Source organism: Pelobates fuscus, chromosome 10 (genome assembly GCF_036172605.1).
Source record: "Pelobates fuscus isolate aPelFus1 chromosome 10, aPelFus1.pri, whole genome shotgun sequence".
NCBI lineage: Eukaryota > Metazoa > Chordata > Amphibia > Anura > Pelobatidae > Pelobates > Pelobates fuscus.
In genome coordinates this window covers 53,100,014-53,119,129 of record NC_086326.1, presented here as the reverse complement: position 1 = coordinate 53,119,129, position 19,116 = coordinate 53,100,014, and the positions used below count along the sequence as shown (strand labels likewise).

At 41.1% G+C, this 19,116-nt stretch overlaps 1 protein-coding gene across 1 annotated transcript in view; it reads left to right on the top strand.

Annotated features, from left to right (window-relative positions):
- The window catches only part of BCCIP (BRCA2 and CDKN1A interacting protein), a 28,258-nt gene extending 9,187 nt beyond the window's left edge, over nt 1-19,071 (top strand). The window contains exons 4-7 of the mRNA XM_063435117.1: nt 6,132-6,221; nt 9,749-9,936; nt 14,608-14,773; nt 18,531-19,071. Coding sequence (XP_063291187.1) covers nt 6,132-6,221; nt 9,749-9,936; nt 14,608-14,773; nt 18,531-18,701 — 615 coding nt within the window. The 3' untranslated portion in view covers nt 18,702-19,071. The remainder of the gene's footprint in view (nt 1-6,131; nt 6,222-9,748; nt 9,937-14,607; nt 14,774-18,530) is intronic.
- The last annotated feature ends 45 nt before the right edge of the window (nt 19,072-19,116 follow it).

The following is a 19,116-nucleotide window of genomic DNA, read 5'->3' as shown; positions in this document are numbered from 1 at the left end:
GGCCTTAGGAGTAAGAAAAGAGGCCAGGCTTTACCCTGTGGAGGAAGTTATTTCCAACCCCAGAACTACACCACCTAAGTTGCACACTTATGGATCATAGGTGGACGCAGACCTATCCTATTTTACGCCTACCATTGCAGGAGGCCAGCCAGCTGTGACTTCCGCTGCTGTTTCTACAAACATGAAATATGTGATTTAAGATCTCAAGGCTACTATGGAGAGAGATATTAAAAGCCAAGATTGAAGAGGCAGTCTGAAGTCTTCAGGTTACAACTGACTTCTTCACAGAAACTTCCCTAGATGTAACTAGGATATTCTCTGGATCAAATGGCTTTGTCTATAGCAGCTAGGAAAGCATTATGGTTCTATTTCTGGGATGATGACTCATCCTCCAAGTCTGCCCTCTACACCATTCTATTTGAAGGGGTGGTGCTGTTTGGGGAAACTTTGGATAATTCCATTGAAAAGGCGAATGAGGGCTGCAAGATATTAGTACCTTAGGATGGAAGTTCCAAGGATCCCAGCTCCCCATAGTCATAGTCAGACCGGAGAACCTCCAGTGACCAGTATTTCTGAGATACATGGAGCTGCTGGCCCTGCAGGGAATACTCCAGAGGTGACTCGTGGCAGTTGGTAAACCTGCCTTTCAAGGTTCTAATGGAGCTATAACGCAGTCGTTTTGCTCTTCAGCAATGAACATATCTCCTCCGGTACTAGGAGCCTCATTTTTCTGATCACACATACCTGGGCTCATCATACTCTGGAGGCTTGTGTGTGGTATCCATGGTCCAGATTGATATAGACTGGAGTTTTTTCTTAACGGGCACAGGAGTCCCCATACCAACAGGAGTATTAAGACCAATGAATCAAAAGGTAAAGCAATGAAGGAAGAAGCCTTCTGGACGAAGAGGTGATATTTTTTTTTTAGGTCCCAGAACAAGAGCAGTTCCAGGGGCAAGTTTCACCTCTCTTCTGGTGCTTAGAGGAAAAGCACAGGAAAGCCTACATTGGACATAAGAGGGGCCAACAAGAGGCTGAATGTCAGAGTCTTCGGGATGGAGTCAAGCAGATCCATATCTCAAGCAATCTGGAAGGATAATTTCCTTACCTCTATATATCTCAAGGATGCTTATTTTCAGTCCAATCTGCAGAGATCTTCGGCATTAGCTCCGAAGAGAACCGTTCAACCTACCATTTGGCCTCAATGTGGCCCCAAGAATCTTTATATGTGCTTATAGTGTTATTGAGAGTCCAGAACTCCACCTGGTTCCATTAGCTGGAGGATCTACTTCTGATAGCCTTAGACCCTCAGAAGGCAGGCACACAGAGGTATATAGTTCTTTCATAACTCCTAAAGTTTGGCTGCTTGATGAATATCAAGAAAAGCAGTTTCAGACCAGCTCAGTGGTTGACATTCCCGAGTGGAAAATTCTATGCTCTGCTTTTCCCTATCTCTGGAACAGTTCCACAGATTGTAAAGGTTTTCTCTCCCAGTTTCTTCATTTCTGCTTGGTAACAGCAAGAAAATAGATACAACTACTAGGAATCCTGGCTTCCACCAGCAGACTTGTCAGATGGGCCCAATGGCATCTCTGGATTCCTTACAGATCCTTCCTATCTTGATCCAACAAGAGAGAGATTATTGGAGTCAGCCACTTACTATGTCCCCCATCAGTGGAGTTACACCTTCCCTGGCAGCTGAAAGAGGGATTAGATCTCTGAGTTTCCTGTGAACAGAACCTCATTGGTCGATTATTAGCTCGAATTCCAGTTTTTATAAGATTGGTTGCACAGTGTTTGGAACATGTTGCACAATATTTCCATTCATTTGTATGGAACTAAGAGTCATTTTCAAGGTTCTTCTTCACTTCAGATGCTTGCTGAAGAATGAGTGGGTCCAAATTTGCTCAAAAATCAATGCAACTGTATCCTATATTTACCAAGATGGGTCTCACAGATACGTATTGATGGAATTCCAGCCCATAATCAGGGCACAGAAGAACAACCAGTGGCTCAGAATACAATGGCTGTTTGCTAGAGCTGAATAACTGTGGACAAGGTGGATTGGCAACCAGGTCCTGACGTATCCTCAGGGTTGACGCAGATTGTCTGATACCCTACATAGATCTGATGGCCATTTCTTGGACCTACCAGGTCCAGAAGTATTTTTTACATGCTAGGACCAGAATGCTCAGGTTCAGGATACACTGACTCAAATTTAGAATTTTAGTCTGATGTACATATTTTCCTGTTTTTGACTTTCCTAAGAAGGCAATGCAAAAGGTGACAGTGGAAGACCGTGTCGACTCAAATTCCTATGATGAATAAGATGATTCTGGAACCTCCAAGGGAAATTCCTGTATGTCCAGACCTATTACAAGGCCCCATGACACACCAGGATCCTCAAGTTCTGGTGTTGATGCAGGGGTCCATATTAGTATAGGCATCCCTGAGACGGTCATTGAGATCCTCTTACAATCCTATACAGGCTTTACTAAGCTTGACATGCTTTTGTCTGTTGGAATTACTCCTCGTTCAGGCCTTGAAAGGTTCTGTGTTATAACACTCTAGAGGAGCACTTAGCTGCACTTTGCTTCATATAGGCATTGATTGAAATCATGCTCCACTGAGTGTGGTGAAGCCAATATGTGACGTACCACTGGTCTCACGGGCCCTGACTGAACCATTATTCGAACCTCTAGAATGAGCTTCCATGGTGGTAGCACAGAAAGTGCTGGTGGCTGGTACCCCAGCAAGGAAAATGGGTGAACTCCAGGCTTGATCCTGTGAACCCCCTTTCACTACTTTTCAACAGATATGGTCATCTTGCATTTGGCATCTGAAGATCCTGCCTATGGTGAATGCTTATCTAGGTCATTCTCTACCTGTACTGAAGGGTACCGATTGAGCGTTGATATCCCTTGTGCTTTGCTTCATGTAAGCAACAATTGAACTCAAGCCTCCGCTGAGGGTGTTGAAACCAATATGTGACGTACCACTGGTCTCACAGACTCTGACTGAACTTCTAGCAGGAGCTTCCATGATTTTAGCCCAGACGTTGCTGGTGACTTGTACCTCAGCAAGGTGAATGTGTGCACTTAGCTGCACTTTGCTTCATATAGGCATTGAATGAAATCATGCCTCCACGGAGTGTGGTGAAGCCAATGTGTGACGTACCACTGCTCTCATGGGCCCTGACTGAACCATTATTCAAACCTCTAGAAGGTGCTTTCATGGTGGTAGCACAGAAAGTGCTCGTGGCTAGTACCCCAGCAAGGAAAATGGGTGAACTCCAGGCTTGACCCTGTGTACCCCCATTCACTGAATTTCAACAGGATATGGTTGTCTTGCTGGTAGCACCAAAGATCCTGCCTAAAGTGAGAGCCTTTCAATGCCATTCTCTACCTGTACCAAAGGATTTGGGGCATTCTCCACTAGTACTGTTACAGCATCTCGTGGGCTTCCATGGCAATGGTCTCTGCTGAAACTTTGTAAAGTTGGCATTTGGACCTCTTTGAAATAGTTTGTCCTGCATTACATATTGGACATTGAAGTAATTCGTGAGGCACAATTTGGACGTCACGTCCATTCTCTACCTGTGCTGGAGGGTATCAGGGCACTCTCCTCTCATGCTGTTGCAGCATCATGGGTTGCCATGGTAATGGTTTCCGCTGACACTTTTTGTTAGCTAGCATTTGAACCTCTTTAGACACGTTTGTCTGGCATTTCATACTGTTCGTTAAAACAGTCTATGATGCACAATTTGGTACTCAAGTACTTAACTCAGTTAATTCTTCTATCTATGTTGAATTATTCTGATTATTTGATTGGCTATTCTGTCCCTCCCTTTGTAAGCGTGGGTATTCCCCATGTGTATATGCTGCCATGATTAGCCTGGAAAATGGAAAATTTACTCATACTTACCGTAATTTTCTTTTCCTGGCTATTATTCATGGCAGCATATACTTCCCACCCATTAATGTCTCTATTTATGTACTGTAGAGCTTGTAAACTGACTGAGGACCTTAGGGATGGAGCCTCCTTTTAAAACCTTGGTGGTTTTCCTGTCCTATCGGCTGTAAGGGGAGGAGCTAACCCATGTGTATATGCTGCCATGAATAATAGCCAGGAAAAGAAAATTACGGTAAGTATGAGTAAATTTTCCATTATATATATATATATATATATATATATATATATATATATATATACCGTATATACTCGAGTATAAGCCGAGTTTTTCAGCCCATTTTTTGGGCTGAAAAACCCCAACTCTGCTTATACTCGAGTCAAGGTCTGTATTATGGCAATTTGCATTGCCATAATACAGACCGGGGGAGAGGGGGGCTGGCAGAGCTGTACTTACCTGTTCTGCAGCTCCTGTCAGCTCTCTCCTCCTCCGCGCCGTCCGTTCAGCACCTCGGTCAGCTCCCAGTGTAAGTCTCGCGAGAGCCGCGGCTCTCGCGAGACTTACACTGGGAGCTGACAGAGGGAGCTGCACGGACGGCGCGGAGGAGGAGAGAGCTGACAGGAGCTGCAGAACAGGTAAGTACAGCTCTGCCAGCCCCCCTCTCCCCCCCACTGAACTGCCACTGGACCACCAGGGAAGGAGAGCCCCCCTCCCTGCCATGTATCAAGCAGGGAGGGGGGACGAAAAAAAAATAAAATAAGAAATAATAATAATAAAAAAAAATAATAATAATAAAAAAATAAATAAAAAAAAAAGGGGGTATAAGGACCACTGTGGGAGGGGGGGGGGGTATAAGGACCACTATGGGAGGGAGGGGGGGTATAAGGACCGCTATGGGAGGGAGGGGGGGGTATAAGGACCACTATTGGAGGGAGGGGGTGGGATAAGGACCACTATTGGAGGGAGGGGGTGGGATAAGGACCACTATGGGAGGGAGGGGGGTATAAGGACCGCTATGGGAGGGAGGGGGGGGGATAAGGACCACTATGGGAGGGAGGGGGGGGATAAGGACCACTATGGGAGGGAGGGGGGGGATAAGGACCACTATGGGAGGGAGGGGGGGGGATAAGGACCACTATACCACTATGGAAGGGAGGGGGGGATAAGGACCACTATCGGAGGGAGGGGGGTGGGATAAGGAACACTATGGGAGGGAGGGGGGGAGAAAAGGAACACTATGGGAGGGAGGGGGGGATAAGGAACACTATGGGAGGGAGGGGGGGATAAGGACCACTATGGGAGGAAGGGAGGGGGGGGATAAGGACCACTATGGGAGGAAGGGAGGGGGGGGATAAGGACCACTATGGGAGGGAGGGGGATAAGGACCACTATGGGAGGGAGGGGGGGGATAAGGACCACTAGGGGAGGGAGGGGGGGATAAGGACCACTAGGGAAGGGGAGGGGGAAGTAAGGACCACTAGGGGAGGGGAGGGGGAAGTAAGGACCACTAGGGGAGGGGTGAGTCAGGACCACTGGGGGAGGGGGGTGAAGGAACACGGGGGTGGGGAGGTAAGGACCACTGAGGGAGGAGGAGGGGAGGTCAGGACATATGGGGGGGGCAAATATCCTTGCACCGGCCCTGCACACACTGCATTCATACACACTCTGCACTCATACACACACACTGCACTCACACACACTGCATTCATACACACACACACTGCATTCATACACACACACACTGCATTCACACACACGCTGCACTCATACACACACACGCTGCACTCATACACACACTGCACTCATACACACACACGCTGCACTCATACGCACACACTGCATTCATTATACACACACTGTAAATAAATATTCAATTAATATATTTTTTTTAGGATCTAATTTTATTTAGAAATTTACCAGTAGCTGCTGCATTTCCCACCCTAGTCTTATACTCGAGTCAATAAGTTTTCCCAGTTTTTTGGGGAAAAATTAGGGGCCTCGGCTTATATTCGGGTCGGCTTATACTCGAGTATATACGGTATAGATATATATATATATATAAATATTATTTTTTTTTATATATATATCTCTGTAAGGAGGTGGCTGATTTCCATGCAAATATTGCAGAATACAATAACTTTCTTTTAACATCAATTCTGCCTTAAACCCTCTCAGATGAGTTTACAAATTAACGACCTTTCTTTTGTAATTCGCTTCACAGCAAGCTGAAGGTCAGGAAGACAGTGATGATGACGAGAATGAAGATCACGTATTTGGCTTCATAAGTCTTCTGAACTTAACAGAGAGAAAGGTATGTCATTTAATTATGTATTATGCTCGCTGATGCACACTTACCAACAGTCCTGTTTTCCCAAATACTGCTATTTCTTATATTTTATTTTTTTCCTGCTGTCTTCATAAATTGAATGTAAGAAATAGTTGCTTGGGGTATTTTCACTTTGCATCTTATGCCATTCTCCATCTTCTTGGTGGAATAGTGGGTTTGAATTTATTTTAAAAAAATTTCTCATGGTGTATATATTTTATGATTTCAAAGGGTTTTTGTTGCTTTTCATAACAAATGTTTGGTTTTAAAATTAAGTTGCAGAGTCTATTTCTTTCTTTAAAGTTTAGCTTTTATTCTTGGTGTTATGTTTCCTGATCAGAGAAGTGGCATGTACATCCCAGGCTTTCTTGAACACATCTATGCAATTATAGAAAAACTAACAACTTAAAGGTACACGATAGGCGCCCAGACTACTAGATCTGATTGAAGTGGTCTGGGTGCAATGTCCTAGTATCCTTAACCCGGCAATGTTAATTATTGCAGTTTCTGAGAAACTGCAATAAATACTTTACAGGGTTAGGACTGCCTCTCGTGGCTGTCAGACAGCCACTAAAGGCACTTCCTAATGGCTAGATGACTTTAGGTCGCTCTGCATGAGGACATCCAGCGTCGGTCAAATCCCCATAGGAAAGAATTGCAGCAATGCGTTCCTATGGGGAAGGCCTAATACATTCAACCAAAGATAATATAAAGACGGCTGTCCACATGGAGCAAGACAAAAACAGACCGTTTTGTACTAAATTTAGGTATTCTGTGTACACATTGTGAAATAACATGTACATAAGCATTTCAGAATATAAGATGCATTCATGAATTTTAACTAGAAATTTAGAAGAAGAAAAAAATAACAAAACCAGTAACTTAATTACAGTAAACTTCTGTTTGTGTAAAGCGTATGTAGCGCGCGCGTGTGTGTGTGTGTGTATAGGAGATATCGCTATTGTGTGTGAGTATTGTATGTGTGTAAAGTGGATAATGTGTGTGAATTCAGGGGGGTGGGATAGGTTCTGTGTTGTGAGAAGGGAGCAGTTTAATAATTTTTTTTTAAATTTAATATTTATTTGTTTTTTTACACTGATCAGCCGCAACCGCCTGCCTAAAATCATACAGGTCCCTCTTGCGGTGCCAAAACAGCTCTGATTCAGCGAGGCATAGACTCCACAAGACCTCTGAACATGTCCTGTGGTATCTGGTACCAAGACATTAGCAGCAGATCCATTCAAAGAACTGTCATTAATACAAACTTGTATTGATGACACTATAGTTCCTGTGTGGTTGTTTAGGTGGCCAGCCCCCTCTTAGATCGCCGTGAAAAGGTATATACGTCTCTCACTGCAGTTATGTCATTCTCAGAGCTGAGAAGGGTTGCAGGGCACCCTTTTACTTATCAGGTGCCTAGTGCTTGCAGATAGCACATGCATTTTCTGAAAATATTATGTATCGACAGTACTATGGTTATTTTAACTTATTATATTGTTATTTAGGTAAAATGGTTATGTTGACTTATTTTTGTAATGCATTGTGTAGATAGTGCATTCTAAAATGTATGTATACAACACTTGCATTTTAAATTCCTGCATTTGCTGCCAAACACCAGTCTTTTCAGCTTCTGCATAGAGCTTTCACCAATCCAGAATGAGATTTAGCCATCCTGATGCTCCCTTAACTCTTAGAACTGCTGCACTTATTCATTGAGCTGTGCATAATGGGTGCAACAATGGTTTCTGGAAGTTGTAGTTGAGTTGTCCGCTTTTTCTTTGGTAAGCCAAGTCATGACAATAAGTACATTACTGTTTTCAGGTAAAAAAAAAATGAACCTGTGCAGATTGCAAGGGGAGTAGAAAAGTTAAACTTGTGGGAAAAAAACAAACTAAAAAGAAACACAAGAAGCTTGGAAATAGTAGTCTAACCTACACATTACACCTAACTTGTTCTAGTGGTGGTGGGGGGGGGGGGGGGGAGAGAGAGACTCTGGTTGTGAAGAAAAATGATTTTGTCTGCAAAGTGATTTAAAAGCGACAATGTGTGGCGTTTGCAATTTATCCTGCATTCACTTTGACGTGACAGCTCTTGATTTACACCCATGGATACCCTGCATCAAATAATCTTCAGTCTTTTATGTTATGACAATGGCAAGATTAGAAATGATATCTTACTGTGATAATCTACGATCGTTCTGTCCAAACTGTCCTACAGGGGGTTTGGGGGATTTCTCTAACATGTAATCGATCAATCAAGGCTTACTGGCATATAATGCAAAGTTGGATGACTGTGTGTTACTCTAAAGCAGTGTTATAGCTCTGTCAGGCCCTTGTCAATCAGGTATTGGGCCCTGAGCTAGATACTATTATTATTATTAGCATTTATATAGCGGCAGCATATTCTGCGGGGCTTTACAATTACCCAGTGGGGATAAATAACTGCAGATAATAATCTTTACTGGTAGAAGAGCGGAGGAGGGCCCTGAATCACTGAGCTTGCAATTACTTTTTACTAGACAGCTTGGAGGTTCATTACTTAAATGGAATGGTATATAACAAGATCGGCTCTGATATAAATGTCGTTATTCGAAATATGAAATCTTTCTCTGGTAGGAAATATTTAAATTATAGCAACGAACAAGAATGAGCCTTTAGGTCTTGCTTACTAGTGATTTATAAATTGACTTGATTTAAATCAAATCCACCCTGAAAGAAACCCATTTATCCTAATCTTGGGTTTTCATATTAAAGTAACGGGCAGTGTTTCACTGGACAATCAGTTGATCCATGGGTTTACCAAACCGTTGTTGAAATGTAATCGTCTAGTTACCTTCAGAACAGAGGCAGGCGGAAATACACAGTGCATGTATGAAGGAAATATGGACTTTACAGGCATCCTGATATTCTGTGACTCCTAAAGCTTTTCCATTTATTACAGCTCTAAACTTTAAATAATTACTTAAAAAAAAAAAAAATTCAAATCAGTCTATATACTTTATACTCATGACTTCGCAGACAAGACCTTAACCTTGAATCCTGAAATGTGCATGCCTTTTATCACCAACGGTTTTATACTCTTTTGATGTTACTTGTTGTTGTTTGTCCTTAAAATGCAAAGCTGAGATCCTCCAGGCATTGTTGCACCACAATTACCATCATGATAAGTCTGGCTATGGCTGTCTGAAGATTATGGGAGTTGTAGTTCAGGATTTACTAAATTTGACACTCCTTGCTTAAACTGTGGGAGCTGTAAAGCAATTTTACCAGTCCCCATAGATGTTCCCTTGGAAATACAAGGGGGAGAGTTTGAATTATGGGGGAAAAGACATTGTGTGTGTGTGTGTGTGTGTGTATAAAATGTGTCTTTAAATATATATTGCTTTCCCAAATAAAAAAAAGTGGGTTGCTGTGTTTCTTATCTGCTATAAGTACTTTTAAACTGTGTGATCGGAATCTGCTGATGAGTACACAGAAACGTTTGCTGATAAAATGTTCTCTTTTGGTTATTAGGATACCCCGTGCGCAGAGCAAATCAAAGAGTTGATTTTAAGCCACTGCGAGAAGAACTGTGAGCAGAGTACAGTCGAGCAGTTTGATAAAGTTCTGAATGATGACAGCAAGCCCGTGGGTCTCCTCCTAAGCGAGCGATTCATTAACGTTCCTGCGCAGATTGCTCTGCCTATGCACCAACAGCTTCAGTAAGTACATTTCAAACATTACCTTCTACATTTTTTATTTATTTATTTTTTTCCCCTCTCATTTCTTTTGATTCACTTTCCTCCCGTTGGCATCAAAGATGTTATTTAAATGTAAATGTGCTGAAATACAGAGCAAAATAAAATAAAATGCAACAATGAAATTGATGTGATAAAGAGACAAGATGCATTCTGTTTGTGTTTTCTATAAAAGAGAAACTTGTTATTGTTTTTTTTAGTTGGTGACACTCTGCAAGACCTTTAGTTTTTTGTACACTGCATTTTGTATGTCAAGCTAGTTTCAGTTTAGTTGAATTGGATACATATCAGGCTTTAGTTATTCTGGCTGTCCATTTAAGGCATGTTTTGTAAACGATGCATCCTGCAAGGTAGTAATTGTGTTAAAGGGCACCTGTCATGCTATGCTAGGTACAATGTATGCTTTTTAGTGCATTCTATTCTAGCAATACGCTGTGCTAGCAGAATTTCTGCTGGGAGGAAAAAAAAAAATAAGTAGGTCTTTCTCCCACCTGTCAATCAATTCTTTGGCATAGACTCTATGCCGAAAAATTGATTGACAAGGGAGAGGAGAGAAGACCTTCCACATGCAGTTCTTCTGCTCTCCGTGCGTAGCCACCAAAGTGCATGACTTGTGGTTGCTATGGTAAGTCGCTTGCAGACACTGCTTGCTCTTGCTAGGGAGTATGGGAGTGGAGTTAATCCATTCAGATGACGGGAAGTCAGCATCACAGAGTAGTTTTGTTCTGCTAGGGGATCAAAGACCTGGGAAGAGCAAGGGTGGATGATACAAAAGTGTTACACCCATTTCTGTGAGGACATGGAGCTGGAGTGGAGGGTGAGGTGAGTTGTGACCGGTTCTCTTTTAACCCCTTAAGGACACATGACATGTGTGACATGTCATGATTCCCTTTTATTCCAGAAGTTTGGTCCTTAAGGGGTTAAAGGAGTCTACAGTCTCGAACATAACAATAGATTTTTGGGGACTATGGGTTTCTCTCTATGGCTGTGACCACTGTCCTCCAACCTCTAGTAGTAAAAATGAAAGCTTCGTAAAGTTTACTTGCGTTGTTTACAGCACCGTGTCTCCTCTACTGCATCTCTGCTGACGACTTACACAATCTCAATCAAACCAATGTGCAATGCTCCTCCAATGCTGCCACGAGCACCATTTCATTGCCGATCTTTGTCCAACACCCTTCTGGGGGAGGAAGCACTTATCTCTAGTGGCTCTATTTACAACAGCAGACCCAATGAGAGAGGCTACATGAAACGTATGTGGGCGCTATGGATGAATAAGAAACCGTCAGCTGGTTACACAACGTTTGAACATCTTCAACAGAAATCTATTGTCACAACTGGAAATATGGACTACAGAGGAAATCAACCATACACCGTGAGGATGACGAAATTCCCATACCCACATTCAAACCTGCAGAGAATTGTCAACCTGAATCCATACCCCAAGATGGCATAACCGATATAAGGGAAATGATCCTAGAAAAAACTAGCTGTCGTTAACCTGCGGACAAGACTACCGAAGATCACTGGAAAGCAACCACCAGACAGCATACTAGCTGCAGTTAATGAAGCATTGTCCACAATCCCATCCTGCACCATCACAGAAAGAGGCTCATATATGCCACAACATTAGTGGTCCCCCAGCTACTTGACTACAAAATCAGGCTCAAAGAGAAGCAATGCCCACCACGGAGACTATGACTTGGAAGCCAAGATAAAGAAATAATAGATGTAATCTGTGCTTTTCCCATAGGAATGAATAGAAAGTGAGAGAATGTAAATAGTAATCTTTACATCTGCACTGTACATTTAGTAAAATTAAATGCAGATGGCTTTTATATAAGCTATTTGGTACCTGAGAGGTTAACAATTAATGCTATAATTAACGGTGAGACGATAAATGATTCTAGGCTCTTCTCATTGTACTGTCACAAACTGTGAAATGCACTTTTTCTACCCGGACAAATTCCATTAAATCCACAAGTTAATTACATAGCCGTGTCGGGCATGCAGACAGGCAGACTTCTAATCCAAGGCCTGCCTTAGGATGTCCAAAGATTATTGGTCTGTAGACTGACATAACCGCAGTAAATTTGGTTCTGATCACAGTACAAATGAACTAAAAAGCCTTCAGGTTGCCTTCTGTGTTGTCCAGCCAAGCTAAACAATATTCATTGCATGATGCTTACAGACAATGGAGAATTTCCTTGCTATTGAATGGAAATATGAGCCCAGAAAGATATTTCAAAGGGGCGCAGGACTGAAATGGAAGCACAGCTGTATTGTAGAATGATTCCAGTTACGCTACTTTGGCCTTGAATTTGACAGTTCTCGATTCAATCAATAAGACTGCAAATGTATTGTGTGCGGGCATTGCACGATGCAGTTGTAGGTACTGGGGTATAGAAGAATTTGCGATGCTGTTGACACTTTTGATGCTGCTGAATTTATACAAAGAACTTCGGAGGTTCTGTGTTGTTAAATTCTCCTATATCTCTGTGCGTACTGTACAGCTTCTCATTTCAAGGTTTTGACACCCCATTGTTCACTTGTAGATAATGAGGAACTGAAACTCTCTCATTATGCCATCTCGAGCTGAGGGTCTGGGCTTTTTGGTGCCCACAGAATTTGTTGCCGCTTTAAACATAAAGATAATAAGGTGTGAAAATTGATATGACCAAAACCAAAGATATTGCACCTAGAGCTTCTTGGCACCATACCCTATACATAATCTTCCGAACACCATTGTTGCTTAGGAAAACCTCCCCCTTTGCAGGGCAAACTCCACCCATGATGCCAAAAACTGGCTTCATTATTTTTGCTGTAGTTGTGGTAGAGGGGGATTTCTCCTTTCTCCTATAGCTACTTTTTTTTAATTTTTTTTTTATTTTTGCATTGCTGAATCTTGGCCAAGTGGCACTGACGGGTGAAAGGAGGGACTGTATCTTTAAATGCAGTTTGATAAAATTATATAGAATTTTTTTCTTTTTAATCCTCTCATAACAAGTACATTTTGAATGAAGTGTTGTGTGCTGTAGATTCTTTCTGTGCGATGTAATTGTAAAGTGCTGTATATTGAATAAATACCTGTATCTGGCTTCCTGAAAATACTTGTCAATTGAGATTTATTTTTTGTTTTGCACGTCAAGCAAAGTTAAGGCACATTTTTTTTTTTTTTTTTTTTTTTTATTCAACACTGCAGTCAATTTGCTCTGTCAGAACTTTAGCTGTTTTGATAATTGCCTTGGCTTAGTGTGGTCTGGAATGATTGAACATGATTGATTTTTGTTGAGTGGGAGGAATTTCTGAGCGAAGGAATCGCCAATTGCTACATACTGTACACAAAAGAATTTATACATGTTTGTTAATGCAGCTAGAGTGGTACAGGAATGTAAGTGATGTTGGTAACGTGCATTTCTTTGCCAAGGTGAATTCCTGAAACCCACCCATGTAAACATGGAATAAATATCCCAATAACCTCTTCTTGTAAAGAGAAATATCTGAGTGTGTATACTGATAAGAAAGTACACAGCCGTCAAATTTAACCCCTTAAGGACACATGACGTGTGTGACATGTCATGATTCCCTTTTATTCCAGAAGTTTGGTCCTTAAGGGGTTAAAGGCATAATAACAAGTACCTTGACTTGAAATGTCTGCATGGGTTATATTGCGGTCTCCCTGCTCATATCCTCTTATAATTACTGCAACTTTAAGCCCGCCTCTGAATCAATCAGTTACGAGAGGAAACTATGCTTCCTTCTGACCATACAAGTACATGTACTATCTGGACAGGCTGCAGAAGTTTGTTGGAGCTATATTCAGCTGTTGGTTTTTAACAGTAGGAAAACGACAACTCCACTGCAACTCGGCCAAAATCGGGTCAAATTTGCATAGTTAAACAGACATGCTTGCATTAACAATTCAGATGATTATATATCACAATGAAAGATCGTAATGATAACATGAAAAGTCGAGAATACTGCACTATGAGACAGGGGAGGTGGGGGGGAAAGAACACTATGGGACAGGGGAGGTGGGGGGAAAGAACACTATGGGACAGGGGAGGTGGGGGGGGGAAGAACATTAAGCAGGGGGGAGGGGACACTAAAAGAGAATGGAAGTTTTTCATATTAGATTAATTAAATTCATTAAGTCTAATTACTAAAAAAATTCAAATCATTTGAGGAAAAAAGTGTTTTTCGGCCAAGGGCATCCTGAATTTTTTGGTTTCGGCCCAGAATTTTCATTTCGGTGCATCTCTATAAATCACTGCTGTAACCATAAAGCAAAGAAATTTATGGACAAAGATCAGCACCGCCATAGAGTTAAACTGGATGAGTCGCCATCTGGTTTGGGCAGCGGTCACTGCAGAAGATGCAAAGCCTGGAAATTTGCAGCAAATTGAGGAATGCTCAGTTTTAGTAAACAATCCCCCTGCTTGTTTCACGGAGGTTTTGGACCTATGTCCTTTCTATTTTGTAAGGATAAACAGCAAATGCCAATTTTTCTTCTTACTAAGAATATTACGTCAGAGAATGTATTTCGACAGTTGTTTTTGTTCATTAATATGCATTCTGATGCTCTCATTGTAACATGTAGAATTCTAACCCTCATGCTGGTTTTATCTGAAACAGGAAAGAGCTGGCAGAAGCACAGAGAACCAACAAACCATGTGGGAAGTGTTATTACTATCTCATTTTAAGTAAAACGTTCATGGAAGCTGCAAAGAAGGGACGTGGGGGAACGCAGGCAAAAAGCGAATTGATGTTTGCAAATGCTGAGGAAGAGTTCTTCTATGAGGTAAATGCGGTACAACTATATTACTTGTAATCTTCGCATTTTTCTTCAATTATCTGGGCTGATAAAATGACGTTTCCACAAAACCGTGGCCTTTTATTTCTGGGTGAAAGTGGTGCTAACCCTAACCATTGGATAAAGCAAATCAAAATAGTAGGGATCGACTGATTATCGGTCTGGACGATATTCAGAATTTTCAGCAATATCAGTATCTGCCTATAAAAATAACGATATTGCCGATAATGCAGATCAGGGCATGACAACCTAGACGTAAGTAAGCACACTCTTACTTCCCTTTCCAGCAGCTCCCTCAGCTCCCCTGTCTAAATCTTGCGAGTCCCCATGTTACCATGGCAACACGGCACGCAGGCTGCGAGAGTTAGGCTGGGAGGCTGCTGGGAAAGGAAGTGAGTGTTGCTGGGCCCTCTCTGCACAGTCCATGCCACCGGATCACCAGGGAATGCCATCTTCTCACTCCCCGGCCAGGTGAGAAGCGGGGGGACGGGACTGAAACAAAATGTTACATTTATGATTTTGTTCTTTAAATAAAAATGCCTTCTCCCCCATTTTACACACATTACATACCTGTGTAGTGAATGCAGTGTGTTTGTGTAGTGAATGCAAACACACTGCATTCACTATACACACGTTACACTAATTTTCACTAATCAAATACTCTCACTGCAAAAATTCTGACTGGCATGTATATGTTGTGCATTTACCTTTTAATAATAATAATAAAAAAAAAATATGTTCAGTTAACTGAAGATTTGTGTAGAAATAGTTTATTTTCTTTCAAAACGGTAAATGTACAGAGTATCTGTAAGTTATCGGCTATCGGCCTGAAAGTTCACAGATTATCGGTATCTGCTCCCCCCCCAAAAAAAAATCAATATTGGTCGATCCCTACAAAATAGTTTCCAACAATTTTAAACAAATTGCGTTTAGGTAGAAAAACTCTTAATGTTAATATAAGGATTTTATAGTGTTCTGCTATCAATTTCTTTTTATACAAGAAAACTTGTACAGAGGCATCCTGGCAAGTTGTTTTGGATATTGTAGTGTCCCTTTAAGCTGAAAATATTGGATTCTGTATTTTTTTTTTTTCACTAAGGTCTTGCCTAGCGCATTGTAAAACAATAATCTAGTAGCGTGCATTGAATGTTGGCAATGCATACAAATGCAACTTTATTAATTTAAAATTGAATAACTTTTTTTAAGAGCTAATGGCAGACTTAAAGCAGCTCTGAGAGCATCTGGGGTCTTTGCATAATTTGCAAAGACCCCCAGTGGTAACTTTGGTGGTGAGGGGTGGTTGCCAAGGGAGCGCAGGGGAAGGCGAGTGATACTTACCTGAATCTGTCTCTCGCAGTCACCACCATGCTCTTCCTGCCAGTCCACTTAAGCAGTCCGGAGCCAACATCAGCGTTTTATTCGCATGCGTGAGAGTACAACACTGAGGTCTATGAGACCTTCTATAAACTGCGCCTTTTTTCCCCCTCCGCTGTCACAAGTGATGACGGGGGTTTGATAAAAGGTAGTGCTGCCTTTTAGTCAAGTGTAGGAGGAATTCGAAGATGAAATTGACCCTACTTTGTCTTAATATATCTTTAGACTGTGCTGGAATTTCAGTGAAATTACAACACAGTCACTGTGCGTATGTAATAAAAATTGTGTTTCTGAAATACTCATTTTGTAGATGGGAGATGGCTGTGCTGCTTTAACCCCTTAAGGACCAAACTTCTGGAATAAAAGGGAATCATGACATGTCACACATGTCATGTGTCCTTAAGGGGTTAAGGGAAAGAGAGGTCATTGTTGTAATCGGCCACAGTTCGTTGTCTTGGCTCCTGTTTTATGTTAAGATTTGTCTGCCCCCCATTGAGAAGCATTTCATGCTGTTAAACTAGATTTTAATATGGCAATAAAATCTATTTTATAGCGATGTATATCTGTTGGAAGAGAATCTTGTACAGCTAATACACGCTCAATTTAATTTAATTAAAATTGCATATGTATATATAAATGTACTATGAGCTCCCTGGTCGTATCCGTTGATGATTAGATATAAAAAGTAAGGGGATCCATGTGATTTTAGCACTGGAGTGTAATAATTAAAGGCAATAAATTTTTCGGTCATGCTCTAAATTTGTGAAACCACTAGAGATGGTGTAAGTGGGATTTTAAACATTATGGTTCCTTAATAACATTTCTTAGACATGCTTCGATAATGACATGATCAGTTCTACAGATTTCCACCCTGCATTTCAAAATACCAGATCAGACCAGTGTGGTCTAACATTTTTAGACCAATTCTGCACTACAAATTAATGATCAGCCGCTTATTGTTTGGTGCAATGGGATATGACAAAGTCTTTAGGAGCTCAATACTTCAGACCGACTCGTTTTTTTTTCACAAACTTCTGTAAATGCAGAATGTATGGCTATGTGCCTGATTTTTTTTTTTTTTTTTTTTTTTTACACCTGTGGCAATGGGTCTGATTGAAACACCTGAATTCAATCATTAATGTGTGTCCCAATACTTCTGTCCATATAGTGTATCTCTATTGGTAACATTGCAAGAAGAAACCCTGCACATATTGAGTCCTTGCACCATAACCACTTAAAGTGGTTATGGTGAATACTGTGAAGTGATTCTTAATCAGTCTACCCATTCACAAATCTGTAGGTGACCAGGACTGTTTTATGTTATCAGACCTGCCAATTTTGGTAGATCTGAAATGGGGAAGGGAGGAGTTGGGTGGTTGGGAATGCAACCACTATTTTAAAATTTCTATGACAACGTACTATTAGACGGTTTGGTTATTAATAGTGCATCTCTGCTCTACCAATTCTGATGCGCTGTGGGATGCATACTTGGTATTTTGAAAGGCTCAATGTGCACAGCCCCAACAAAAGCCATATATATTGTTTACAGCATGCAGAAGGGAAAGTATCTTACAGAAGGTTACATGAATACAAATCTCAAAGTTTCTTTAAAGACTGGAAATTTTCAGAATCTACACTGAGCTTTGCTCAAACCAGGAAGTGGATCAGCCAATGAGTGGCTTTCCATTACGTTTAGTGAAGCACTTGGCCAGCATACCATTTTTCCCCCAAAAAAACGCACTAGGGCTTATTTTCGGGGGAGGTTTTATTTCGGGGAAAAATGTATGGTGGAATTCCCCCGAACATCGAAAATAAACTTCCTCGAACATAGATTAGTTTACTCATTAATAGAATACCGCAATGATTGCAGTGCAGTGATTGTTAACCATGGCACCATAAATAGTTTCTGGACTACATTTCCCATGATGCTTAGCTAGCTTTTAGAGTCTAAAAGCTAGCTGAGAATCATGGGAAATGTGGTCCAGAAACCATTTATGGTGTCAAGGTTAGCCATCACCAGACTAGGGCTTATTTTCGGGTAGGGCTTATATTAGGAGCATCCCACAAAAATAAGCTATGGCTTATTTCAGAGAAACATGGTAGGTCAGGAGTACAAAATGATAGCAGCCACAGTGCTGATATCGGCTTTTGGATCGCTCCATTCATCACCTTTTTACTTATACCGAAGTCAAACATAAAAAAAAAACCTTGCAATGTGCTAAAAAGTACAATCTATAGCTTATTTGGTATTCTATTGTAAATAACATTATCGTTATTAGTATAACTACTTCTTGAATAGAGGTATTTAAACACATATGTTCAGCAGAGGTAAAGAGACGAGGTAACTGATGCTCACTCTTTTAATTTACAGAAAGCCCTGCTGAAGTTCAGCTATTCCGTGCAGGAAGAAAGTGACAGTCAGCTGGTAGGACGATGGTCTTTTGATGATGTGCCTATGAAACCCTTGAGAACAGTGATGTTGGTTCCAGCAGACAGAATGAATTCGATCATAGAAAAATTCAAGGAATATTTATCTGTGTGAATGATTTTCTATTACAAAGTTTTATACAGCTCAGAAAAAAAATTGTCGCAAATTACTTAATTGATTTTATATACTGCTGTGTCCACTCGTGTTTTCTGAAACTGAAGCCACATAAAAATTGAAACCTTTTCATTGCTGCCGTTAAAAAGACAAAGAAGAAATATCTGTTTAAACTTGGATCTCGAAGTAAAACAGTTGATGCTTATAAATCTTCCCCCTTCTAGTATAGTATACCACGTGGCTTCTTTAGCCGTGGGTGAGTAGATTCAGTTGTTCTAAGCAAAGTATGAGGCTAATAATGTGATTAGCATATTATCCCCTGAAATCAATTAAATAAACCCTACTTTGCGTCACGAAAAAAAAAAAAATATATATATATATATATATATATATAACCCACTTTCAAACAATGTCC